Source organism: Notolepis coatsorum, assembly GCF_963971535.1.
Source record: "Notolepis coatsorum genome assembly, chromosome: 1".
In the NCBI taxonomy this organism is placed as follows: domain Eukaryota; kingdom Metazoa; phylum Chordata; class Actinopteri; order Aulopiformes; family Paralepididae; genus Notolepis; species Notolepis coatsorum.
In genome coordinates, this window is record NC_140165.1 from 68,677,970 (window position 1) to 68,690,955 (window position 12,986).

Consider the following 12,986-nt stretch of genomic DNA (forward strand, 5'->3'; position numbering starts at 1 on the left):
ACATTAAAAAAAAAAAAAAAAAAAAAAAAAAAAGGGGGGGGAAGCCCCGGATCTCCTACAATCCTAAATCCGCCCCTGAAACAGACATCACTGATATAGAATGTTTGGTCAGTAACATGGGTCTCCCAGTCCCTCCACTCTGCAGTAAACAGTCATCACTGATATAGAGTGTCTGGTCAGTAACATGGGTCTCCCAGTCCCTCCACTCTGCAGTAAACAGCCATCACTGATATAGAATGTTTGGTCAGTAACATGGGTTTCCCAGTCCCTCCACTCTGCAGTAAACAGTCAAGTTTCAAGTTTCAAGTTTCAAGTTTATTTAATAGTTGTCATTCAGAAGTACAGAATACTTTCATACAAAATGCTTCTTACTGTTACGCTCCAGAGACTGTGCTAGACAAGATAGTATCAAATAACATAGTATAGCATGTAATTTAGAAGTAGAAAATGAGGTCACAGTGTTCAGTATAGACATATGTACAATGTTCGATGCAGAATAGACGTAACTGAGTTACCATATAATATACAATACTATGCAGTGTACTAATGTACAGTACTATATAGTGCAAAGCAGAAATGGGATGAGGTACAATTTAGGTACAATTTACAGTAAGGTGTACGAGTTGTAGTGCAATCCTTCATCAATAAATATAAAGTGTGGGGAGTGGGTGCTACAGTGTGTTTGTTTAAAGTGAATGTGTGCTATAAAGTGTGTGGAGTGGGTGCTACAGTGTGTTTGTTTAAAGTGAGTGTGTGCGTGTGGATGTGTGGATGTGTGTGCTATGTGCGTTTGATGGTTGTTGTTGTGTAGTGTTCATTGTTCGTTTAGCAGCCTGATGGCCTGGGGATAGAAGCTTCTTCTGAGTCTTTCTGTGCTCGCCTTGAGACTCCGGTATCGCTTGCCTGACCGCAGCAGTTCAAAGAGGCAGTTGTTCGGGTGACTGGAGTCTTTAATGATTCTCTTAGCCTTGCCCCTGCAACGCTTGTTGTAAATGTTCTGGAGGGTGGGGAGCCCCCCTCCAATTGTGCGTTCGGCTGAACGTGTCACTCTTTGTAGTCTGCTTCGGTCTTGTGCAGTGCTATTCCCAAACCAGGAGGTGATGTTGCCAGTCAGGATGCTCTCTATTGTACATGAGTAGAAGTTCTTAAGGATCTTCTGACTGACTTGGAACTTCCTTAGGCGCCTGAGGAAGTAGAGGCGTTGTCGTGCCTTCTTCACAACACTGTCAATGTGTGTGGTCCATGTCAAGTCCTCGGATATGTAGGCTCTGAGGTACTTAAAGCTGTTGACTCTCTCAACCGGTGCCCCGTCGATGCTGAGGGGGCTGTAGTCCTTGACCCCCGACCTCCTGAAGTCCACAATCATCTCCTTTGTTTTGCTGACGTTCAGGGAGAGGCTGTTTTCCTGGCACCATCCCGCCAGGACCTTGACCTCTTCCAGGTAGGCCCTCTCGTCGTTGGCAGAGATCAGGCCCACCACCACTGTGTCGTCAGCAAATTTGATGATTGTATTGCTACTCCGCTGAGCCACACAGTCGTGTGTGTACAGGGAGTAGAGGAGGGGACTCAGAACACAGCCCTGGGGGGCCCCTATGTTGAGGGTGATGGATGAGGAGGTGCAGTTGCCTGGTCTCTCACCATCATCACTGATATAGAGTGTCTGGTCAGTAACATGGGTTTCCCAGTCCCTCCACTCTGCAGTAAACAGCCATCACTGATATAGAGTGTTTGGTCAGTAACATGGGTCTCCCAGTCCCTCCACTCTGCAGTAAACAGACATCACTGATATAGAGTGTCTGGTCAGTAACATGGGTCTCCCAGTCCCTCCACTCTGCAGTAAACAGTCATCACTGATATAGAGTGTCTGGTCAGTAACATGGGTCTCTCAGTCCCTCCACTCTGCAGTAAACAGCCATCACTGATATAGAGTGTCTGGTCAGTAACATGGGTCTCCCAGTCCCTCCACTCTGCAGTAAACATAAAATAAATTTTCTGGTATCCTGGTACCACTTTATCCAATCAGGAGAGAGAACCCTAGATATCTTTTTACTTATTTATATTTCTTATTTTTGTCAGACAATTTTTGCAGTGAGGAGGCCAGGGACTGGGAGACCCATGTTACTGACCAACACTAACACTCTATATCAGTGATGGCTGTCAGAATGTAGAGCTATTATTTTAACATGTAGACTACTTATTTTTAACAAAAAGAAAAACATGTACAGCACCTTTAATTTCTCCAAGAGGATTGAAATATATGATTTAGATGATGATTTGATTGACCACCAAATCCATATGCATTTGGGGAAAACCGCATGGTCAAAGGGACTACAACAATTTCATGACGGCGTAATTTCTAAATCATCCGTTTTCTGATGCAATGCGCAGAGAAAATATACACTTTGACTGCTGTTTTGATAGGGTTAGGGTCTTTACTCTTGGCTACATTTGAAAAAGAAACGCAACATTACTTAACCCTTTCACTGCCACACGACAGAAGGTTAACCCTTTCACTGTGACAATACAGAAGGTTAGCCCTTTACTATCACACAACCGCGGAGCTAATGATGCTAATGATGGAGCATCGCCGTCAGTTGTGTGATAGTAAAAGGTTAACCTTCTGTCGTGTGGCAGTAAAAGGGTTAATACGGACTGTATTGATCTATTTATGACGTGAAATAAATCTCGGCCCGGTACCGATCGGGCTTAAGGGTTAAAAAGATTGCTCTACATAAACATTTTTATCTATAGCACTTTTAATGATTTTTTTAATATAGATTCACTGTTTCTTGTGGGATTTGATGTTTGGTGTATTGTTGGGGAACAGGTGAGATCCAGATGGGAGGCCAGGAGCATTTCTACATGGAGACCCAGGGGGTGATAGCCGTCCCCAAGGGAGAGCACGGAGAGATGGACCTGTTTGTGGCCAGCCAGCACGCTGCCTATACCCAGGTTAGAGAGGCGTTTAAAGGTGCACTCTGTAAATAGATTTCTCCCATCAACCTACTATCCATGACTTATCTGAACATCTAAAGTTTGGCGAAGATGTTGGCCTTTTTTTTGTGGGGAAAGCAATACCTTTATTCCGCACCTTTCTAAACGCTCTGTGGATGTATTATAAACATTTAAATGATTCCACTAGGAGGTGGTGGCCATCACATTGGGTACTGACTCCAACAAGATCACCTGTCATGTCAAGCGGCTGGGTGGCGGGTTCGGAGGCAAAGTGATGAAGATCGCCAGCCTCTCCGCTATAACTGCTGTCGCTGCATGCAAGTAAGAACATTCTTCACAACATTCTGAATATATTTATTTCCCCCCAAGATATTTATGTTTTTTTTTTATATTAGAAAAGTTAAAGGAACACGCCAACTTTTTGGGAAATTAGCTTATTTGCCATCTACCCTGGAGTTAGACGAGCAGATACATACCCTGTTCTTCTCTGTGCATGCATTAGGCTTAGGGAACAGCCGCGCCGTTAGCCTAGCTTAGCGTCATTCACTGGAAGTAGGTGTGCCAGTGTAGTCTAGTTCCCAACAGTCACGAAATACAAAACATTTAGACATTTTAGTTTTCTAAGCAGATATATACTCTGAATCTTTTTTGTCGAACCACTGCTGCCTGGGTGCAGTGATTTCTTCACCTCAAAAGCCCAGTTTTTCAAAAAGCAACAGGGCTTTTGAGGTGATGAAACCTTTTGAGGGAACTAGGCTACACTGGCACACCTACTTCCAGTGAATGACGCTAAGCTAGGCTAAAGGTGCTGCTGTTCCCTAAGCCTAATGCATGCACAGAGAAGAACAGGGTATGTATCTGCTTGTCTAACTCCAGGGTAGATGGCAAATAAGCTAATTTCCCCAAAAGTTGGCATGTTCCTTTAAGCGTGAATATGGAAGTTGTAAAATTATGTCAGTTGCATTTAAAATAAGATATAATAAATGTTCCGCCTGTTAAATGGACTCATCTTAAACCCCACCCTCTTTTCTTGATCCTCCAATCACAACTGTTGGGCGGAGTTTGACATAGGAGACACAGTGAAAGGATGCAACCGATTCTTTCTGACGACCTTTATTTAAGCCTGGGAGGGTTGGCCAGAAGGCCACACACTTCACACACGTACAACTACACACAGTTACACCTCTCATCAGTCTGTTGTCTGCAGAACTCTAACCAGGTTCTCCTCCTCATCAGTCTGTTGTCTGCAAAACACTAACCAGGTTCTCCTCATCAGTCTGGTGTCTGCAGAACACTAACCAGGTTCTCCTCATCAGTCTGGTGTCTGCAGAACTCTAACCAGGTTCTCCTCATCAGTCTGTTGTCTGCAGAACTCTAACCAGGTTCTCCTCATCAGTCGGTTGTCTGCAGAACTCTAACCAGGTTCTCCTCCTCAGTCTGTTGTCTGCAGAACTCTAACCAGGTTCTCCTCCTCAGTCTGTTGTCTGCAGAACTCTAACCAGGTTCTCCTCCTCAGGACAGTCTGTTGTCTGCAGAACTCTAACCAGGTTCTCCTCCTCAGTCTGTTGTCTGCAGAACACTAACCAGGTTATCCTCCTCCTCAGTCTGTTGTCTGCAGAACTCTAACCAGGTTCTCCTCCTCAGTCTGGTGTCTGCAGAACTCTAACCAGGTTCTCCTCCTCAGTCTGTTGTCTGCAGAACACTAACCAGGTTCTCCTCCTCAGTCTGGTGTCTGCAGAACACTAACCAGGTTCTCCTCATCAGTCTGTTGTCTGCAGAACTCTAACCAGGTTCTCCTCCTCAGTCTGTTGTCTGCAGAACTCTAACCAGGTTCTCCTCCTCAGTCTGTTGTCTGCAGAACACTAACCAGGTTCTCCTCCTCAGTCTGGTGTCTGCAGAACACTAACCAGGTTCTCCTCCTCAGTCTGGTGTCTGCAGAACTCTAACCAGGTTCTCCTCCTCAGTCTGGTGTCTGCAGAACACTAACCAGGTTCTCCTCCTCAGTCTGGTGTCTGCAGAACACTAACCAGGTTCTCCTCCTCAGTCTGTTGTCTGCAGAACTCTAACCAGGTTCTCCTCATCAGTCTGTTGTCTGCAGAACACTAACCAGGTTCTCCTCCTCAGTCTGGTGTCTGCAGAACTCTAACCAGGTTCTCCTCATCAGTCTGTTGTCTGCAGAACTCTAACCAGGTTCTCCTCCTCAGTCTGGTGTCTGCAGAACTCTAACCAGGTTCTCCTCCTCAGTCTGGTGTCTGCAGAACACTAACCAGGTTCTCCTCATCAGGACAGTCTGGTGTCTGCAGAACACTAACCAGGTTCTCCTCATCAGGACAGTCTGTTGTCTGCAGAACACTAACCAGGTTCTCCTCCTCAGGACAGTCTGTTGTCTGCAGAACACTAACCAGGTTCTCCTCCTCAGGACAGTCTGTTGTCTGCAGAACAATAACCAGGTTCTCCTCATCAGTCTGGTGTCTGCAGAACACTAACCAGGTTCTCCTCATCAGGACAGTCTGGTGTCTGCAGAACACTAACCAGGTTCTCCTCCTCAGGACCGGACGGGCCGTGCGCTGCTCCCTGGAGCGCGGCGACGACATGCTGATCACCAGCGGACGACACCCCTTCCTCGGAAAGTACAAGGTCCGACACGGTGTCCTATGTTATTATTAAGGCTGTCAATCGATTAAAATATTTAATCTGATTAATCGCATGATTGTCCATAGTTAACTTGCATTTATTTGTTTTGTTCTAAATGTACCGTACAACGGATATTTTTCAAGTTTTAATACTCTTATAAACACGAGAGTCAACAAATGCTTGCTTTATGCAGCCATTTAACACAAAAGGATGACCCGGCCTCATGCATTTGAAATTTGCATAAAATTCAAAACAGAGTGATGCACACATTATTTATAATCTTTTAACGTTAATCGTGCGCTAAAAAAATGGTGGCGTTAAAGGAATTGTGTTAACGCGTTAATATTGTGTTAACTTTGACAGCCTTAGTTATTATTACAGATGAAATATTAATTCAGCGTGTTCTTTACCACCAGTTTTTATATCAGCAGCTGGAATGTGACCTCATGCCGAGGGAGTATAGCTAAAGATGTACTGTTCTCTCTCTAGGTCGGATACAACGACGACGGCACCATCGTGGCAGCAGACGTTGTTTACTACAGCAACGGGGGATGCACCCTGGATGAGTCATCATTTGTAAGATTGAAGAAAACAAGGTGTACCCTTTTACACCAGACCAGCATCAAATAGTATTTGCAAATAATTATTTTTCTTTTGTGATCACATTTTTATTAAACATTTTAAATGTTCACATGTAACAAAACACAACACAATACAGTAACAATAATAATACACAAGACATCACAGGACAGGACTTAAACAACAATAATTACAATAACGACAAGACAATTAAATTAAATCAAATTAAATTAATTAATAAGGTAGTATAAATAATATAGAATGAAGAACAGTGAAATATCCCGAGCCCCCATCCACCCTCGTCCCGACCTCTACGGTCCCCACCCTGAGGACCCCGATTCCAGCGCCCCAGTGAGTCAGAGCATCATGCCTCTTTAATACTCCGATACAATACTCAGGGTGCACCGGGAGTAAGCCACCAAACCCATCGCACACAGTTTCCTAGGTGTGAGATACCTCCTATGAATATAATTAAAATGTATTTGTTGGTGATTAAGCCAATGTGCTATTAGTCCAGACATTTTCCCAATCAAACTCAGGGTCCAGTTCTGGAATGTCCTCTCGCCAAACTATATCTAATGATTATTGTATGTGGACTTGAGTAAGAGTGTATAGAAATCTGAAACAAAGCCCCTTGAGGTTGTTCTGTCTCCGATGAGTTAAAAAAAAGGGGTGTGGATGCAGCGGCTGAGCCCACGGAGCCCCATGCGCCCTGAGCGCCGCCCTCAGCTGCAAATAAAAGTAATGCTGCGCCGGGAAGGTCATACAAATCTCTTAGGTCCTTTCCCACTGAGGGTTGTTAATGGGTTTATGCCCAACAAGTAATTGTTGGTTATGAAATATGAAAGTCGAGGTGCCATGGGCACTTGATAGTACAAGACATCTGTGCGTTACGCCATGTTTGAATCACATGGGAGATGATAGGACCAAATAGTAAATTACATTTTCTAATCGAGTTGTTGGAGTATACTATATCTTGTAGTCTTTGTGGATAGACTGTTGCTTCCTCTAAGGCACGCCACGCCACAGCAATTTCGGGATCAAACCAGGCGGCGCATTGAGCTAACAAAGTTTATTCTGGGTAGTACGTTCATTTTTATTATCGATGCTCAGGCTTCTAGCGAGTTGGGGAGGCTCGACCATCTATTGAGATCCTGAAGTATTTTGTTGTATGTGCCTGTATAATTGTGTCTGATCACAAACAGTATGAGCAAAAAAATCTGATTCAGGCCACTTTTGCCTGCAGTCTGAATGTAGTCTAAGAAATCCTTTAATAATCCAGAGGGACATTCGGCACTACAGATCGCTCACATTGAACAACAATAAACATTTAGGTAGTCAATAGGATATAATAAGAATAAAATAGAATAAAGAATAAAATGTATATACATTCTAAAATCTTAAATATACAACTATCCAGCCAAAAATATACAGAAATACGGTTAACCGTCTGTAGTGTGATAGTAAAGGGTTAACCTTCTGTAGTGTCACAGTGAAAGGGTTAACCTGCTGCCATGTGGCAGTGAACGGGTTAACTGTGAGAACCCACGCCACTGTGTCCTCAGATCATGGAGAAGGCCCTGCTCCACATGGACAACGCCTACAAGATCCCCAACCTGCGCGGCCACGGCCTGGTGTGCAAGACCTACCTGCCCTCCTACACCGCATTCCGGGGCTTCGGGGGCCCGCAGGGGCTGACGGTGATCGAGGCGGCGCTGCACGAGGTGGCCGTGCGCTGTGGCCTTCCCCCAGAGCAGGTGAGAGAGAGGCCTTCCCCCAGAGCAGGTGAGAGAGAGACCTTCCCCCAGAGCAGGTGAGAGAGAGGCCTTCCCCCAGAGCAGGTGAGAGAGAGGCCTTCTCCCAGAGCAGGTGAGAGAGAGAGGCCTTCCCCCAGAGCAGGTGAGAGAGAGGCCTTCCCCCAGAGCAGGTGAGAGAGAGGCCTTCTCCCAGAGCAGGTGAGAGAGAGAGACCTTCCCCCAGAGCAGGTGAGAGAGAGGCCTTCCCCCAGAGCAGGTGAGAGAGAGGCCTTCTCCCAGAACAGGTGAGAGAGAGAGGCCTTCCCCCAGAGCAGGTGAGAGAGAGGCCTTCCCCCAGAGCAGGTGAGAGAGAGGCCTTCTCCCAGAGCAGGTGAGAGAGAGAGACCTTCCCCCAGAGCAGGTGAGAGAGAGACCTTCCCCCAGAGCAGGTGAGAGAGAGGCCTTCCCCCAGAGCAGGTGAGAGAGAGGCCTTCTCCCAGAGCAGGTGAGAGAGAGACCTTCTCCCAGAGCAGGTGTGAGAGAGAGACCTTCCCCCAGAGCAGGTGAGAGAGAGGCCTTCCCCCAGAGCAGGTGAGAGAGACATTCCCCCAGAGCAGGTGAGAGAGAGAGGCCTTCCCCCAGAGCAGGTGAGAGAGAGAGGCCTTCCCCCAGAGCAGGTGAGAGAGAGACCTTCCCCCAGAGCAGGTGAGAGAGAGGCCTTCTCCCAGAGCAGGTGAGAGAGAGGCCTTCCCCCAGAGCAGGTGAGAGAGAGACCTTCCCCCAGAGCAGGTGAGAGAGAGGCCTTCCCCCAGAGCAGGTGAGAGAGAGAGGCCTTCCCCCAGAGCAGGTGAGAGAGAGGCCTTCCCCCAGAGCAGGTGAGAGAGAGACCTTCCCCCAGAGCAGGTGAGAGAGAGACCTTCCCCCAGAGCAGGTGAGAGAGAGGCCTTCCCCCAGAGCAGGTGAGAGAGAGAGGCCTTCCCCCAGAGCAGGTGAGAGAGAGGCCTTCCCCCAGAGCAGGTGAGAGAGAGACCTTCCCCCAGAGCAGGTGAGAGAGAGACCTTCCCCCAGAGCAGGTGAGAGAGATACCTTCCCCCAGAGCAGGTGAGAGAGAGACCTTCCCCCAGAGCAGGTGAGAGAGAGGCCTTCTCCCAGAGCAGGTGAGAGAGAGAGGCCTTCCCCCAGAGCAGGTGAGAGAGAGGCCTTCCCCCAGAGCAGGTGAGAGAGAGACCTTCCCCCAGAGCAGGTGAGAGAGAGGCCTTCTCCCAGAGCAGGTGAGAGAGAGAGGCCTTCCCCCAGAGCAGGTGAGAGAGAGGCCTTCTCCCAGAGCAGGTGAGAGAGAGGCCTTCTCCCAGAGCAGGTGAGAGAGAGACCTTCCCCCAGAGCAGGTGAGAGAGAGAGGCCTTCTCCCAGAGCAGGTGAGAGAGAGGCCTTCTCCCAGAGCAGGTGAGAGAGAGAGGCCTTCCCCCAGAGCAGGTGAGAGAGAGGCCTTCTCCCAGAGCAGGTGAGAGAGAGACCTTCTCCCAGAGCAGGTGTGAGAGAGAGACCTTCCCCCAGAGCAGGTGAGAGAGAGGCCTTCCCCCAGAGCAGGTGAGAGAGAGACCTTCCCCCAGAGCAGGTGAGAGAGAGAGACCTTCCCCCAGAGCAGGTGAGAGAGAGGCCTTCCCCCAGAGCAGGTGAGAGAGAGAGGCCTTCCCCCAGAGCAGGTGAGAGAGAGGCCTTCCCCCAGAGCAGGTGAGAGAGAGAGGCCTTCCCCCAGAGCAGGTGAGAGAGAGACCTTCTCCCAGAGCAGGTGTGAGAGAGAGACCTTCCCCCAGAGCAGGTGAGAGAGAGGCCTTCTCCCAGAGCAGGTGAGAGAGAGAGAGACCTTCCTCCAGAGCAGGTGAGAGAGAGACCTTCCCCCAGAGCAGGTGAGAGAGAGGCCTTCCCCCAGAGCAGGTGAGAGAGAGAGGCCTTCCCCCAGAGCAGGTGTGAGAGAGAGGCCTTCTCCCAGAGCAGGTGAGAGAGAGAGGCCTTCCCCCAGAGCAGGTGAGAGAGAGGCCTTCCCCCAGAGCAGGTGAGAGAGAGGCCTTCTCCCAGAGCAGGTGTGAGAGAGAGGCCTTCTCCCAGAGCAGGTGAGAGAGAGAGGCCTTCCCCCAGAGCAGGTGAGAGAGAGGCCTTCCCCCAGAGCAGGTGAGAGAGAGGCCTTCTCCCAGAGCAGGTGAGAGAGAGAGAGACCTTCCTCCAGAGCAGGTGAGAGAGAGACCTTCCCCCAGAGCAGGTGAGAGAGAGGCCTTCCCCCAGAGCAGGTGAGAGAGAGAGGCCTTCCCCCAGAGCAGGTGAGAGAGAGCAGGTGAGAGAGAGGCCTTCCCCCAGAGCAGGTGAGAGAGAGAGACCTTCCCCCAGAGCAGGTGAGAGAGAGCAGGTGAGAGAGAGGCCTTCTCCCAGAGCAGGTGAGAGAGAGGCCTTCCCCCAGAGCAGGTCAGAGAGAGGCCTTCCCCCAGAGCAGGTGAGAGAGAGGCCTTCCCCCAGAGCAGGTGAGAGAGAGAGGCCTTCCCCCAGAGCAGGTGAGAGAAAGGCCTTCCCCCAGAGCAGGTGAGAGAGAGAGACCTTCCCCCAGAGCAGGTGAGAGAGAGAGGCCTTCCCCCAGAGCAGGTGAGAGAGAGACCTTCTCCCAGAGCAGGTGAGAGAGAGAGGCCTTCCCCCAGAGCAGGTGAGAGAGAGGCCTTCCCCCAGAGCAGGTGAGAGAGAGGCCTTCCCCCAGAGCAGGTGAGAGAGAGGCCTTCCCCCAGAGCAGGTGAGAGAGAGGCCTTCCCCCAGAGCAGGTGAGAGAGAGAGACCTTCTCCCAGAGCAGGTGAGAGAGAGAGGCCTTCCCCCAGAGCAGGTGAGAGAGAGGCCTTCCCCCAGAGCAGGTGAGAGAGAGAGACTTTCCCCCAGAGCAGGTGAGAGAGAGAGGCCTTCCCCCAGAGCAGGTGAGAGAGAGAGGCCTTCCCCCAGAGCAGGTGAAAGAGAGAGGGACATTACTTTATTGTCAATGTACACGAGGCAATTGAAATTTATGAAATGTATTTTCGCCTATCCCTCCTAGTTACACACAGTCCTCATATCCATCCTAGTTACACACAGTCCTCATATCCCTCCTAATTACACACACTCCGTATATCCCTCCTAGTTACACACAGTCCTCATATCCCTCCTAGTTACACACAGTCCTCATATCCCTCCTAGTTACACACAGTCCTCATATCCCTCCTAGTTACACACACTCTGCATATCCCTCCTAGTTACACACAGTCCTCATATCCCTCCTAGTTACACACCGTCCTCATATCCCTCCTAGTTAGACAGTCCTCATATCCCTCCTAGTTACACACAGTCCTCATATCCCTCCTAGTTACACACACTCCGCATATCCCTCCTAGTTACACACAGTCCTCATATCCCTCCTAGTTACACACAGTCCTCCTATCCCTCCTAGTTACACACAGTCCTCATATCCCTCCTAGTTACACATAGTCCTCATATCCCTCCTAGTTACACACAGTCCTCATATCCCTCCTAGTTATATTATTATTATTATTATTATTATTATCGTATAGGACTACAGCCCCCTCAGCATCGACGGGGCACCAGTTGAGAGAGTGAACAGTTTCAAGTACCTCGGAGCCCACATATCCGAGGACTTGACATGGACCACACACATTGACAGTGTTGTGAAGAAGGCACGACAACGCCTCTACTTCCTCAGGCGCCTAAGGAAGTTCCAAGTCAGTCAGAAGATCCTTAGGAACTTCTACTCATGTACAATAGAGAGCATCCTGACCGGCAACATCACCTCCTGGTTTGGGAATAGCACTGCACAAGACCGTAGCAGACTACAAAGAGTGACACGTTCAGCCGAACGCACAATTAGAGGGGGGCTTCCCACCCTCCAGAACATTTACAACAAGCGGTGCAAGGGGAAGGCTAAGAGAATTATTAAGGACTCGAGCCACCCGAACAACTGCCTCTTTGAACTGCTGCCGTCAGGCAAGCGATACCGGAGTCTTATGGCGAGCACAGAAAGACTCAGAAGGAGCTTCTATCCCCAGGCCATCAGGCTGCTAAACGAACAATAATCGCTAAACGAACAATAATCACTATGCAACAACCATCAAATGCACACAGCACACACACCCACACGCACACACACACTCACTCAAACAAACAACACACTGCAGCACCCACTCTCCACACTTTAGATCACACAAACACACTTACACTTTATATTTATTGATAAAGGATTTGCACTACAACTCGTACACCTACTGTGAATTGTACCTAAACTGCACCTCGTCCATTTATGCCTTGCACTATATAGTATTGTATATTAGTACACTGCACAGTATTGTATATTGTATGGTAACTACGTCTACGAACATTGTACATATGTCTAAACTGAACACTGTGACCTCTTTTTTTTCTTCTAATTTTTACTATGTTTTTATTTCATACTTATCTTGTCATGCACAGTCTCTGGAGCGCAACAGTAAGAAGCATTTTGTACAAAAGTATTCTGTACTTCTGTATGACAACTATTAAAGAAACTTGAACTTGAACTTGAACTTACGCTCTGCTCTCTCGGAACTATCCCTTTATCCAGTCTAATATTGAATAATTTTCTCCACATGCACACACCCATCCGCCTGGCCACACCCACATCCGCTCCTCTACATAAGCGGGGTCGTGGCCACACCATCAGCTCCTTCCCTATTTTCACCACGTAAAGTGCCTGTATACACCACTTTAGTTTAGTGACCGAAATAGTTATTGGAGAAGAGGAGCTGCGTTGACCTTATATCTCTGTTTTCTCTCTCAAAATTTTTCGAGGAAATACAGCGATAATGTCTTCGCCACCGGAGTGTCTAGAAGATGATGATCATTCTGACCTCCACCGGCGCTTCGCATTAGGGGCGCGCATCGCTGAGCAATCCCAGCCGGCATTGCCTCCGGCTCTGCAGCTGGACACTATGCTTGGGAGGCGGTCGGCTGTGTGGGGGCCAGTGTTCATTTTGTCAACTAAAATGATGACGAAATATGTTGGTCAACGAAGGTTTTTTTCATGA

General features: G+C 48.5%; 1 protein-coding gene across 1 annotated transcript in view; it reads left to right on the plus strand.

Moving 5' to 3' along the window:
- The window catches only part of aox5 (aldehyde oxidase 5), a gene marked incomplete at both ends in the record, with an annotated part of 234,481 nt that overhangs the window by 128,567 nt on the left and 92,928 nt on the right, over positions 1-12,986 (plus strand). Inside the window, 5 exons of the mRNA XM_084324128.1 lie at positions 2,828-2,952; positions 3,143-3,276; positions 5,505-5,592; positions 6,079-6,165; positions 7,734-7,925. Of these exons, the coding sequence (XP_084180254.1) occupies positions 2,828-2,952; positions 3,143-3,276; positions 5,505-5,592; positions 6,079-6,165; positions 7,734-7,925 (626 nt within the window). The remainder of the gene's footprint in view (positions 1-2,827; positions 2,953-3,142; positions 3,277-5,504; positions 5,593-6,078; positions 6,166-7,733; positions 7,926-12,986) is intronic.